Source organism: Bos javanicus, chromosome 15 (genome assembly GCF_032452875.1).
Source record: "Bos javanicus breed banteng chromosome 15, ARS-OSU_banteng_1.0, whole genome shotgun sequence".
Taxonomy (NCBI): Eukaryota; Metazoa; Chordata; class Mammalia; order Artiodactyla; family Bovidae; genus Bos; species Bos javanicus.
In genome coordinates, this window is record NC_083882.1 from 77,551,691 (window position 1) to 77,565,446 (window position 13,756).

The following is a 13,756-nucleotide window of genomic DNA, read 5'->3' on the forward strand; positions in this document are numbered from 1 at the left end:
TGTGTCCGATGATCATGTAGCCTCAGGTGTTTTTTATTTTGGCTGAGCAGCATGTGGGGTGTTAGTTCCCTGACCAGGGATCGAACCTGTGCCGCCCGTCTTAACCACGGGACTGCCAGGTAAATCCCCTGGTGTGTTATTTTAAAACATACAACTAGGGCATCGAACTTGTGACTTCACAAATACCAATGGCCCAAAGGAGGTGAAGTTACAAAAGGTGCGTTTCGAGCCGACTTAAAACATTAAGTGGCGATGGTCGCACCACACTGTGAATGTCCTCAATGTCACTGAACTGTTTACCCAAAAATGGTTAGAATAGAATTATTTAACTTTTACCACAATGCAAAAAAAAAAAAAATTAAACATGAGGTCAAGATGAGGTTAAGGAACAGTCCATCCTAAAGGAGATCCGTCCTGGGTGTTCACTGGAAGGACTGATGTTGAAGCTGAAACTCCCAATCCTTCGGCCATCTGATGCGAAGAGCTGACTCATTGGAAAAGACCCTGATGCTGGGAAAGATTGAGGGCAGGAGGAGGAGGGGACGACAGAGGATGAGATGGTTGGATGGCATCACTGACTCAATGGACATGGTTTTGGGTGGACTCCGGCAGTTGGTGATAGACAGGGAGGCCTGGCGTGCTGCGGTTCATGGGGTGGCAAAGAGTCGGATGCAACTGAACTGAACTGATCTAAAGAAAGAACTGTGTGGTAGCAATGACATTTAGGAAGCACCCCAGTATTCACGGGAAGTGGCGCCTTTCAGGAGCATGCTGGCCAACAATTTGGAGACCGAGTTACTAGTGAATCCCTTAAAGTGACTGAGAGTCACTTTGAGGACAAAGCTGAGATAAATGCACCACTGAGGGAGTCAGAGGGATATAGGGGCCGTCCCCTTGAGCCTAGAGGTCAGCAAGCCGATCACACGTGAGGAGTCTGCACAGGTAAGCACAACACACTCAGTCGCTTTTACGGAGTTACTTCTCCTCAGGGGTGAGGGCCTGCAAGTCAGGCAGACCTGGTTTGACTCCGGTGCACACCACTTTCCAGAAACAACTCGGCGTCTCCTTTTTTTTAGTATGATCCCAGTTCTATTTCTAAAATGTGCATATGGACAAAAAGACTCAATGAAATACGGCAGTACTTTGGACACGGGGGAAAGGGGTCGTTGGGAAAGGCGGTCTTGCTGTGCGGCCGCCGTCACTTCCACCTTCAGTCTCCGAGACCTTCGCAGAGACTCAACAGCGCTGCTACGTCGGGAGAGAGCATCCGGAGGGAGCATCCGGAGGGTCCTAACCTCTGCGGCCCATGGGAAGATTTTCCCACTTTCGGGGGAAAACAAGTGGAGGCTGCTAGCTGTGAACTTTGTACGCTGGATCTGGATTTTCTGCGCCTTTATAGTAAGACACTCACGACCTAAAATATAATCTGAGAGGGAACTCCCTGTGGCCCAGTGGTTAGGACTCTGGGCTTTCACCACCGAGGGCCTGGGGTTCAACTTCTGGTTGGGGAAGTAAAACTCCAAAAGCTGTGCAGTATGGCTGGGGCCGGGTGGGGAATTCAGGAGACAGATATGAAGGGGAGCATTTTAAGAGGTGCAATCTCTTTGAAAAAAGAATCAAACTCTTGAACTCAACATACTAGATGTTTGTAAATAAACTTTAGTTATCTTTTTTGCAGAGGGCAAGATTAACGCTCCCCTGCCCCTGACACAATTTCTTTTTCTTCAGTTAAGTATTTTTCTTACTTTTATTTATTTTGGGGGCTATGCTATGTGGCACGCAGGATCAAACCCATGCCCCCTGCAGTGGAAGCATGGAGTCTTAACCAGTGGACCACCAGAGAAGCCCACAACCCAATTTCTTTTAACCTCAGTTTGCTCATCCGCTAAGTGGGGATGGAAACAGTAGGTCCCCCAGGGGCTATGACGACGAGCGCATTCAGTGTGTCGTGTTCCCTGCAGCACTAGGATGGCGGTCAGTGAACACGAGCTGGGTCAATGACTGCATAAACACTTCGTGGGCTAGCACCCAGTACAACCCACTCTGGAAAACGCTACTCCAGGCCCACCCCACACAGAGCCCATCTGATGAGAAGGCTGAGGCCTGGCCCGCCTACCGGCCACAGCTGCTCGTGGGCCCCTGCACAGGCGCCAGCCTCTCGAGGACGGGCCTCCCAGGGGCGTGAGGCTGAAAGCGGTAGGAAGGGGCAGACAGACTCATGCCTCAGCCAGGGGGCCTGAGCTTCCCAGCCGAGGGGCTGACTGCATCTGCAGTTCACAGAGGTAGGAGGGGAAGCCTCGGTATGGGCCTCACTCGGAAAGTGATCTAGAATTACTGAGTAGTGAACCCAAGAAACCCTAGAAATGTGACCTTGTCCTAAGGTCAGAAAGAGGGGAAAAGGAGCCCATGCACTTTGGTCCGGAGTGAGGAAGCCCCAACGCGCGGCACCTCGGTGCTCGCTGGCTGCCTCCCTGGGGACAGGAACCCCGCAGCCAAGGAAGGGACTTGCACTCACAGGTCTGGGCCAGTCCTGCAGGGTGGCGGCCACTACTGGCGATGGAAGAAGCACAGAAATGAAGGCTGCCAAAAAGTTGTGTAAGTGCCTCCTGGTTAGTGGGTCCGTTGAGAAGAACGCAGGATCCATACAGAAGGCACTTTTCTGGAAGAAATCCTGTTCTTTCAGGAGTCTGGGGTGGTCCCACTGGATACTAACAGGTACATCAACGTGAAACCATACTAGAGTGCCCACCCCTTCCCTCAGGAAGGCCAATCCCTCTGCTCCAAAGGCCACCCCCGCCCCAACAATCAGTAACACAGAAGACAACGGCAGTTCTTCTCAAACAGTTTAATAGCAAATAAACAAAGGAAGGTACCACACTTGGCAGATACAAAATGACTTTTTGTCCGTGTGTCTGTGCAATTAAAACAGATTTAGGTTCCCCATTGGGACAAAAGGAAAAACACACAGAAAAGGAAGATTTCCTTTTAAACACATACTCCCTTGCTCCAAACTTGTAACAATTTTTTTTTTTCTTTTTTAATCCACTACACAAACTCTGTGATCAGGTCAGAAAAGCGACAGGGGCTCTTCTTGCCTTTTTTTTTTTTTTTAAACCATTAAAGTAAAATCCATAATTTTCTACATAGTACAACACAAGTTCACACAAAAAAGACATTTTCTTTTGCAAATCAAAACAGGAAAGAAAGGAAAAGCTCAAACAAGGTAAAGAAAAAGCATTTCTACGGCTGAATCACGACTTTGAGTTGATTGAATCCCGTTGTTGCTGCAGAACAGACTGTGCGTTTGGTCATAGTGGCAATTTTTTCTCTTCACATTGTGAAATCACTTTACATTGTTTTCTAGTAGAAAAGGCAAAAAACTGTACAAAACCCCTAGTGTTAAATACAACGTTTGTACCAATAAAAAACTCACACAGGTTTGTCTCCAAAATGTAAAGTTTCTTTTTTTTTTCTTTTTAAATTATTCACAAAAAGCAGCTGGAAATCAGAAAGGCAGCTGCCGCTCCAGGGTCTCAAATCCATTAAAACCACCACAAAACAATTAAAACAATCAGAGAGAGAAAAAGGAAAAGGAAACAGCGTCCAACATTTGGCATTTGGTTTTATCCACAGGTTTTCCCAGAGCTCCTCTTGGAATTGAAAGCAAAATATATTGGCAAACATGGGTTCTGAATACACAGGAAGGGGAGCCTTGGCGCCTTCTGCCCACAGAGGCCGCTCTGTGCAGTCAGACTGTGGGGTGCGCGGCGGTCTCGCTCAGGCTGGGGGTTCCTGGCCTCCTTCCATCCACTCACCCCTCTGAAGAAATGAAGCAGCCTACCATCCACTGGGCCTCCACCTGGCCACCCTCTCCTCTGGGTAAGGGGCGCCCCGAGCTAACACTAGGCTGCCTGCCCGGTCCCGGGGCAGAGACGCTGCCGAGACCCTTCCTCATCACCTGCAGCGAGGATGATGCGGACAGTGCTTCGACCTGCCCCGCCCCGCCCTGCCCCCGGCTCCCCTCTCCACCCGTCCCTGGACAGCCCTACTTCCCAGCTCGCTCGCCCACCAGCCGCTCAGGCCTGGGTGGAAGCTATCCCAAACGCCGCCCCCTGCAACCTCTGACCTCCACAGACCCACCCCGCGACCTCACGTCTCCTCTGGCCTCGCCCTTCACCATGCACCTTCTCACTCAAATCCCTGCAGACCCTGAGGCTGGATGGTGCCCCAAGAGAGGAGGGCAGGTTCCCCTCAGGGAACCAAGGACCGGGGCTTGCCTGGCACCCGGGGACAGTAGCTATTTGGCTCTTCACCCAATTTAAAAAAATAAACACAAAAAACCACCCCAACCCCAACCCCAGCAGCTAAGCAAGAGCAGAGCTGCAGTGAAGAGCCAGAGTGGGGCGGCGGGGCCCGGGGCTGCACAGCAGCGCGGGCAGGGGCATGCCGCCCAGCGCAGGCACGGCCGCCGGAGTGGTTCAGGGCACTCTCCGCCTCTGGGGCCGAGGAATGCCTGGGGCCCCTAGCGCACTCAGCCTCCTGCTGCCCACAGCCACCCTTGGGGTGCTCTCTCTGCTCCTGTGCCTCTCTGGACCCCCTTCCCACCCGTCTCTGAGCAGAGCAGCCGGCCCCCGGAGGCCCCCCAAGGCCTGGAGGCCGTGTGAGGAGACAGTCTAAATGCACAGGCAAACGCTCTAAGGGCAAGAGAGGAGAAAGTTGCCACTTCAAAACAAAACAATACAACCTTGGAAAAAAAAAAAAAATCAACCCCACAACAATTTAAAACAGCTTCTTTGAAACCCTTTTAAATCGGTCAGTTTTTGCACAAACTATAGGAAACAGAGAGGTGAAGGTGATATATACGGAGGTGTGAAGAAACAGCAGGAAACATGCAAACTCGGTTTTTCTGGGCATAATCTTAGTAGGAAAGGAAAAAATTCAAAACAAAAACACAAAAACAATACAAAAACAGAAAAAAAAAATTTGAAGCATCACATTTTGCTGTGGAGACTGCAGGAACAGGCCTGGGGGCGGGCACGGCGGGGCTGGGGGCGGGGGCCCCGCAGACTCCCCGCAAGGGGACTCCAGGGCAGAGCCACAGGTGGCGGGGGCTGCCTGGGGCCCAAGCTGCAGCTGGTGGTCAAAAAGGAAAAAGGGCTCAGGGGTTTTCTGCAGTTGAGAACTCAGAAAAAAGAAAAATAGGAACACATGCGGTCTCCTCAAGCCCTACAAATTGTATCAGCAAAATGTGCTCAGGAGCCTCAAAGGTTTTAGTGACATCTTTTATTTCATTGTTTACTCCAAAGTTGTCTTTAAAACTAAACACACCGAGAAACAAAGCCTAGAAGCGGACTGGCTGTGTTCACAGAAATACAAACACCACGCGGTATGTGCTAGTAGGGCTGCTCTGAAGACAATTACAAAGAATTGGAATCACAAAATCAAGTGGTTATCTTATGAAGTTCTAGAAAAATAGATTTTTTTATATTCAAATGCAAGTTTAAATATTTCCCCTTCAGCAGTCGTTCTAGCAAAACCAATTTGGCAGCACAAAAGAAAAAAAAAAGGAAAGAAAAAAGAAAAAACAAAGAAAGAAACAAACATAATAAAAATACACATCAGCATCAAAGGTCAACACAAGGTCAAAGGTGAGAGTTCAAGCATCAGAGAAGCTGAAGAGACAGGGATTTGGACGATGTACTTGACGCCACATCGACATGCTTTAGGCACAACGATGAACAAACGGCAGGAATCTAGAAAAAAAACAAACCAGAAAGAGGGAGACCCACTGAGTTACACAGAGCAATACATCCAAACAGAGAGAGAGAGAACAGGACACTCACTGTGTGCAGCCCTGAAATGAGGCGGCGGGCAGGGAGGCTGGGCGGTGACGGGACTCTCGCACATGCTAACAACGGACACGGGGAAGTCAAAAAGGACACGGAGGACACCGAGAAAACATCCAACTGCCAGAGACACAGGGGACCTAAGGCTTGGATTTCCCCAGAAGCGCCCAAATGCATCGGAAAAAGCAGCTCTCGGGCGGGGCAGAGCCTCAGCCTCCCGAGTGTCACTCCTGGTCGAGTGGTCGAGACTCAGGGAGACAGCTGGAGCTGCTGGCTTGGGGGCGAGGGGACCAGAATTCTTTGGGGGAGAGGGCCAGAATTTCTCCCCCTTCCTATGGGGATGGCCCTCTGTTGCCAGAAATCCAAGCTCTTAGCTTCCACGAGGGCCCTGGCCACCCCTGTGGGACCCAGGAGACAGTGTCTGGCTGCATTCAAGGCAAATCAATTTCATGATGAAACCCAAGGAAGAAACGAAACTACAGCAGAAAACACACTTATGTAAGTGAGAACCCCACACAACAGAAAAGGATCGCTTAAGACTTGACTGCGAGTTTCCCCTCTCCGAGCTGAACCCTTTACACCGTGAGACTTGTAGGGGAGCAGCTTCTCCACAACACCGTCTCTGGCCGGGGGAGAGCTGTGCTCGAGGGCAGCACTGCTGTGGGGTGCGCGGGGCTGGGGACAAGACCAACAGAGAGGCGCCCGTGCGCAGCCGAGGGAACCACGGCAGGTACGAAACCTCAGGGTCTGGTATCAGAGGCAGGCTGACTACACCTTTAACTCTCATGCCAATAGCGAAGGGATCCCAGAGCCCAGGACAAATAGGTATGCGAATAACAGTGAAATGGGGGAGGAGGGAGAGAAAGGGACAAAGGTGGGCGCAGAGCGGAGTTCCGGGCTTTGGAAAACCCCACGCGGGCCAAGGAGGAAGACAGAACAGAAGGTGAGACCGGCAGCAACCTGGGGAGCACAGCTCTCTCCTCCGCCAATTCACAGCGTTAACGCCTCCCCCTCGGCAGATTAGCTGGGCTGCAGACGGCCACAAAGTCAGTAGTTTCAATCATACACAGCACCCTGTGTGTACAACAATCACATTCTGGATTCTACAAAATCCTGGCCTTTTCCAGAGATATAATTTAGGTAATAAATATTCTCCACCCCGGAGCTGTATAAAACTTCTATAAAAATAGAAACGACATTCTTGGTTCCAGCCGGTTGGGATTCAGAACAGCGCCTCCCCAACCTAGCATTTTTTTCTTTTTTTTTTGTTTTCTTTTTTCTTTTTTATTTTTATTTTTTGCATTTATTTAAAAAATCCCATCATGACCCTGGAAGCCTTTGGAACAGTTTTATCCTTGAAACACAGGACACATTTCTCCCAGTGCGCGGAATTCAAGTTTACGTGGTTCAGCTTAAGAAGTATGTTTCATGTTTCTTAGAGGACAACAGACCCAAGTTATCACTATGAGAAGGGAACAGCTGTCCCAGCTTCAGTGGGGTAATCCACCACCACCAACTACCCGCACAACAGCAAGATGGTCAACGCTCGTCTGAGGCCCGAGGACAGCATGACAAGGAGAGCGTCCCCGTCTGACTGACAGCAAAGCAACCCCTGTGATCTCGCCTCTGCCGCTAGGGGGCAGGGCTGACGTCTGTGAGGCTGAGGAGCCCAGGGACTTGGTCCCTGGCCTTGGCTACGGGTCACATCCTAACAGGGCCACATTCCCGACAGCAGGTCCTTCCCGGGCCTCCCCACTACCAGCGCTTCTTGGAGCAGCGGCAGAGCCCAGAGGCTGTGTGGGTCACAGGCAAGAGTGAGACCTGTGGGAGGCAGCAGGGAGCTGACTGTAAGCACGAGGACAGAAGTGAACGCGGTGACACTGAGGTAAATGAACACTAACCCACACGGAGGCTGTAAACGTCCTGCCGCCTCCTCTGTCACCAGGAGCAGAGCACGGGGCTGCAGGGGTCAGAAGAGGGGCCTGCCTCCATCCAGACGCCACACCTGGGCCTCCTCAACCAAGGAGGCAACCGCGGATTGCTTAATCCTTTTAAGTACTGGGTGCTGGCCACCGGGAAATGCAGGACCAGCTTGAAGGGACCCTAGGATTCGGGTACACTGAGAAGCAGGCTCCTCCTCCCCCAGCGCGACAGCTTTTGATCGCTCTGCTCAGGAGAGGTGCTCCCTTCTGCCAGATACCATAAGCCCTTCTTGGATCTACCCTCAAGAGAAAACTGTGGCTAGGGATGGAAGTGACATTCCTTGCTGTGGTCAATTACCAAAAAGGAAACCCGATGGTATCTTCCGGAGAGGTCTTCCTTAAAGGGACCTGGTAGACATGGGCCATGGTCTAACAGTCTGGTGTTAAACCAAACAGGACCTCTGCCTGGCTTCTTCCTCCTAAGAGCCACCAGCCAGGAAGGAAGGGCCAATCCAACACCAATGGCTGGCTGGGTAACGGATGACAAATCCCTACTTTTTGCATGTTAGGCTAATTTAATAGGTACATTATTTCCAGAGACTTGTTACCCCCTTCTTAGGTAAGAGGGGCAGAAATCCTAGATGAGAATCTAAAAAAATAGCTGGCAAGAACGCAGATTTTCCAGTGAAGGCGGCTATGGAGGAGTTTCAGCCTCCAGCTCCCAGGGCTGCCGGGTTTCAAGTCACTCTCCCTCTCCAAAGCCAACCCCACCTGCTCTGCCCCCCAAGAGCTCTTGGGTATCAGTTCTCACGTCACCCACTCTCGTGCTCAGGAAGATTCTGGGGGTCCACTTTTGTCTAACTTCGTCCTCTTTCTTGGGATAGTTTGGGGCAAATTCTGATCCTCTTTCTTAATGTTTCCCCATTTCCCCTCCTCCCCCAGGGCAGTTTGATGTTGGTCCTTCTCAACACACACTGGTTACAAACACAGCAAACTTTTAAATAAAGGAGAAAAAAAAAAAAAAAAAAAAACAACTCAGGATATGGCACCTAAACTCCAAAGTAAAACACTGGAAACCAAAGCACAAACTTGTCCTCTGTACGAAGCGAAATTCCCACAGAAGGCAGTAGCTGAGTCTTCAGGGCAAGCTGTGCCTGCGAGAGTGGCAGGGATCAGGGTCCAGGGCTGTCAGCACACAGCCTTAGGGCTTCGAATCATTAAGGGTGCTCCTCCCCCACTTACCAGAAGACCCTCTCACTCCAGTCTCAGAGGGGAGCACGCTCAGTAGGGTTTGCTGTCGTTCTTCGAACGTTTGAGCTGCACTTTAAGCCGCTTCATGCCGATCTGAAAGCCGTTCATGGACTGGATGGCAGCTTGAGCCGAGACAGGATTGTCATAACTTACAAAACCTGTGGGTCCAAGCAGAAACCCAGTGAGGGGCGTGAAGAGGCAAGGACAGCCTTAGTCCTCCTTATGCAACAGAATCCTTACATGAGCTGAGTCTCAATTTTTCTCAGCAGGAAGAAGACTTCTTGAAATTACATCACATGAAACAAATCAGGTTCCTAACAGTATCAGCTGACATCTACACAGTATCCTAAAGTATTTTTTGGCCAAGCCATTTTCCATACATTATTTTTACCTCTGGAGCGACAGTGTGGGTACAAATCACCATTCCCACCAGAGAAATGAAAAAATAAACTGAGGCTCAAAACGAGGTAATGTAATCTACTCAAAGCAAAGTTCAACTACAGCTACGCAAAGTCAAACTCAGCTCTTCCTGCTATCAATCAGCCCCTCTCTTTCTCGCTCACTGGTAAAACACTGAACCCTCCCCACACCAGAAAAAACACCAACGTACCGAAACACTTGCTCAGGTTTGTCTGCTTGTCTATAAAAACCTTGGCAGACACGACATTCCCAAAGGGCATAAACATCTGCAGCAGGTCCTGGTCTCCGAACTCCTGGGGCAGGTGGTAGATGAACAGGTTGGCTCCTTCTGGACCTGCAAAATTCCCACTGACTGAAACGGCATCAGGGTCAAGCACGCCGTCCCCCGCACCAACGAGTCCCATTTCCACCCATGTTGAAAATCTCAGCATCCCCAAAACACAGAAATGTGTCTGGGGAACTAAAAAGATTCACCAAACACAAAGCAGGGAGCTGAAGGGCAATCACTGAAACAGGTTCCTGCCCTCTTTCCTGTTCTACCGACAGAGGGCAGAATTTGACCCTGTGGAAGGGTGGCATGCTGGGACAGTAGCAGGCAGATTTGCATTTGGAGCAAAAAAAAACAGTAGAAAGAGATTTTAAGTAAAATGGGTTTCAAAAGAGTGCCTAGAAACTAGAGGGCCAGCAAAGAGGTCAATAGCTGCCAGAGGCAGGTGGGGCAGGGACCGACTAGAGAGAGACATGAGGGAATTTCTAGGGGTCGTGGAGATATTCTACATCTGTGGTGGCAGGAACGTGACTACATGTGCTCATCAGAGCTCAAAGAGCGATATTCACCAAAGGGTGAATTTTACCATAAGTAAATTGTGCCTCAGTAAAAATGTATTTTTTAAAATACATGCCTATGATAAATAACCGGGCTTCCCTGATAGCTCAGTTGGTAAAGAATCCACCTGCAATGCAGGAGACCCCGATATGATTCCTGGGTTGGAAGATCTGCTGGAGAAGGGATAGGCTACCCACTCCAGTATTCTCGGGCTTCCCTTGTGACTCAGCTGGTAAAAAATCTGCCTGCAATGTGGGAGACCTGGGTTCGATCCTTGGATTGGGAAGATCCCCTAGAGAAGGGAAAGACTACCCACTCCAGTATTCTGGCCTGGAGAATTCCATGGACTGTATCGTCCATGGAGTCACAAAGAGCTGGACACGACTGAGTGACTTTCACTATATATGATAAATAACCAAAGCTCAAAAACAGAATATGTTTTCCTCTTCAACTCAAGGACTTCCCAACCAAAGAAAAGCTTTAAAAAGTATTTTTACTTGAGTATAATTGATATACAATGTGGTGTTAGTTTCTGCTGTGCAGCTAAGTGAATCAGTTACATATATACACACATATATCCACTCTTTTTTTAGATTCTTTTCCCATACAGGTCATCAGAGCACTGAGCAGAGCTCCCTGTGCTACACAATGGTCCTTACTAGTCTGTTTATGTATCTCAGTGTGTGTATGTCAATCCCAATCTCACTATTTACCCCTCCCTCACCATTTCTCCCCCTTGTAAACATAAGTTTGTTTTCTACATCTGTGACTCCTCCTGTTTTGTAAATAAGTTCACTTGTAGCATTTTTTAAAGACTCTACATGTAAACAACGTCATGTTTCTCTCTCTGTCTCACTTCACTTGGCACGATGTCTCTAGGGTCCATCCCTGCTGCCGCAAAGGGCACCACTTCTTTCTCTTTAACGTCTGGGCAACAGCCGTTATATATACGCACCACACATTCAAACAAGTTTTACTACAATGGCAGTCCAGGCAGCCTCCAGCCGCCCTGGCCTCCCTGCTGTCGTCAGATACGACGGCACACGCTGCCTCATGGTCTCTGCGCTTGCTGCCCCTCCGCCCCATTCCTCTTCTTCCTTGAGATACACACATTGCTCGCTTCTTCCTTCCCTAAGGTCTGCGCTTAAACGTCAGTTTGGAGAAACCTCTCTCTATGTAAAACGCTATCTTCCTGGCACTCTCTACTCCGCTTTCCTGTGTGTCATTCTTCAGAGCACCAGGGGAACACCTCACGCTTCTGCTCACCGTCTGTCTCCAGGGCTCCAAGAGCTCCCTGTCAACACAGCCCAGGGCAGGTAGTCAATGTCCAGCTCAGAGCAGGGGAGGGCGCACTGCACCGGGGCTCCTTGGGGCTAAAGCAAGAGAGGATGCCTGGCTTTTCCTACATAAACGCTTAGATCTTGCCAGCTCCTGGCTGTGAAAACTCGTCAAATAAGAGCACAGAGATGTCGGCAGGATTTTCTACTCAAACAAACCGCTTTTAGGCCTATTTCTGCTCACAAAGCCTCTCCTGAATTTAATACCGTTTGTGTCAAAGCACACCCTGCCGTCCGCATCGGCCCACAGGCTGTACTGTCTCAACGTCCCTCAGTTTTTCCTTAATAAGGAAAAGCACAGATGAGACCGTGAGGAAACGGCCAAGTGACAGTCAAAGGGGACACCCAGACAGAAGACATCCCCTAGCAGACTTCTAAGAAGGAAGACTTCCTCTCAAAAACAGACTGCCAAATGGTTTCAGACACAGGGAGGCCAGTATGCTTCCTCACCTGAAAGCTGCAGCCCCACTCGAGGAGGGCGTACAGAGGTTCTGAGACGAGCCACAGCCAGAACACATTCCAGTGCAGACCACAGTTTCTCAGTCTACCCTTGACAACGCCGAAGAGCGGGGCTGGCCTCACCACCTGAACGGCTCTCCCGGGCTTTGCCTGCCTTTCAGCGCTGGCGCAGAGGGCGTGCCCACTCTGCCCCGACTCCAGTCTCCCCGCACTCACCTTCCTTCTGGCTCCCAGCAGCACCGATACTCTGCTGTGCCAGCAGGTTCTGGTTGTACAGGGTGGGGAGCGCCGCGGCGGCGTACTGCTGGATCCCCGAGTAGGCCTGAGTGAGGGCCTCCATGGTGCTCCCGGTGCCGTTGGAAAGGCCGCTGCTGCCCAGGCCGCCGTTTAACGCGGCCATCCCTGGTGGGGGTGGGTGGGGGAAGAGGAGCGACAAATTGGGAAGACTCAACCGATGTGAAAACAAAACCCAAAGTAACCCTGTCATCTCCTCCTCAGCTTCTCCCTGAGAAGGAACAGCCATCTGATGGGTCAGGTTTTAGGACAGTCACCAGGGCCCATGGCTAACGGGGACGTTTTAAACAGCCACACCCAGAGGCAGCTCATCCTCCAACCTGCGCAAGAAGCAACACCACTGACACGTGACCTGCCCCACCTTTCTCTTAAGAACTGGAATGCGGTAGAACAACAGTCCCAGGACTGGGGACTAAAACGAGTGCACACACCGTATGACAGGTGTGGGCAAATCCTATCGTCAAGATAGCCGCTAACGCTTACTGAGCGTGTGCTACGTGTCAGATGCCATACCAAGTGATGTGCTCAGCACTTCACTGTATTCTCATTTAACTTGACAATCCTCAGAGAACTCGAGTCCCACTTCACAGATGAGAAAATGCCCTTAGAAAAGTGGTCTTAAGGTACAGTTAACGGACAGGGTCAGGTCTGACTCAAAATCCCACGGTCATTTCTAACTTCACTGAGCCACTCCCATCATTCTCTCTACGTGTCCCTACCAGAGTAGTTTAAAATGTGCTACCTGCACAGAGTGACTGGAGGACTTCCAGGGACTGGCCCTCACCTGCCAAAGAGCTGACGTTGAGGCCTGCTGTTGCTCCAGCTAATGTCTGCAGGGCTCCAAGGGAGGCGATGGGGTTGACGGAGCTGCTGCTGCTGGAGCTCGGTGAGGACCCTGCTGTCAGACACCCACCAGTTAAACTCAAACCAAAACTTGCCTTCCCGTGTCAACAGGAGCCAAAGCACAAGCTGTGTCACCCAACTCTTCATTCTCTTTATAGGGAGGCTTTCGGTTACCAAGTCCCCCACCCTCCGCTCGCCCCAGTGAATGATTCTGGTAACAACATGTTCTTGCAGGACACAGAAGTGATGATTACAACAAACTGAAGACTATGAGAGCTCTCTTAATTCAGAAGACATTTGAGACTTTCCTGTTCATGATCTGACCCCTTTGGAAATGGGCGTTAACTATTCTCCAGAATGACAGAATCCTCACGTGGGATTCTGCCCAAGGCCCACAGGGGCCCCCAGCCCCATCACACGCTTACCTGAACTGGTGAGCACGCTGAGGGGACTGCTGGACGTGGTGAGAGCACTGGTGCCACTTGGGGTGCTCTGAGCTGCACTAGCCGCAGCAGCCAGTGCAGCCAGGTTCTGTAACTGCACTGCATTTAACCCTGC

At 50.5% G+C, this 13,756-nt stretch overlaps 1 protein-coding gene across 17 annotated transcripts in view; it reads right to left on the bottom strand.

The window, feature by feature from the left end:
• The window catches only part of CELF1 (CUGBP Elav-like family member 1), a 71,154-nt gene that overhangs the window by 3,275 nt on the left and 54,123 nt on the right, over positions 1 to 13,756 (bottom strand). For 8 of the 17 annotated variants that reach the window (XM_061381480.1, XM_061381477.1, XM_061381475.1 and 5 more), the window contains 6 exons: positions 13,624 to 13,752; positions 13,140 to 13,253; positions 12,278 to 12,463; positions 9,630 to 9,773; positions 9,011 to 9,177; positions 2,831 to 8,922 (listed from right to left, as the gene is read on the bottom strand). In XM_061381480.1, the coding sequence (XP_061237464.1) occupies positions 9,050 to 9,177; positions 9,630 to 9,773; positions 12,278 to 12,463; positions 13,140 to 13,253; positions 13,624 to 13,752 (701 nt within the window). In that variant the 3' untranslated portion in view covers positions 2,831 to 8,922; positions 9,011 to 9,049. Of the gene's footprint in view, positions 1 to 2,830; positions 8,923 to 9,010; positions 9,178 to 9,629; positions 9,774 to 12,277; positions 12,464 to 13,139; positions 13,254 to 13,623; positions 13,753 to 13,756 lie in introns of those variants that run through there. The other 9 variants (XM_061381476.1, XM_061381470.1, XM_061381474.1 and 6 more) reach the window with 4 other exon arrangements.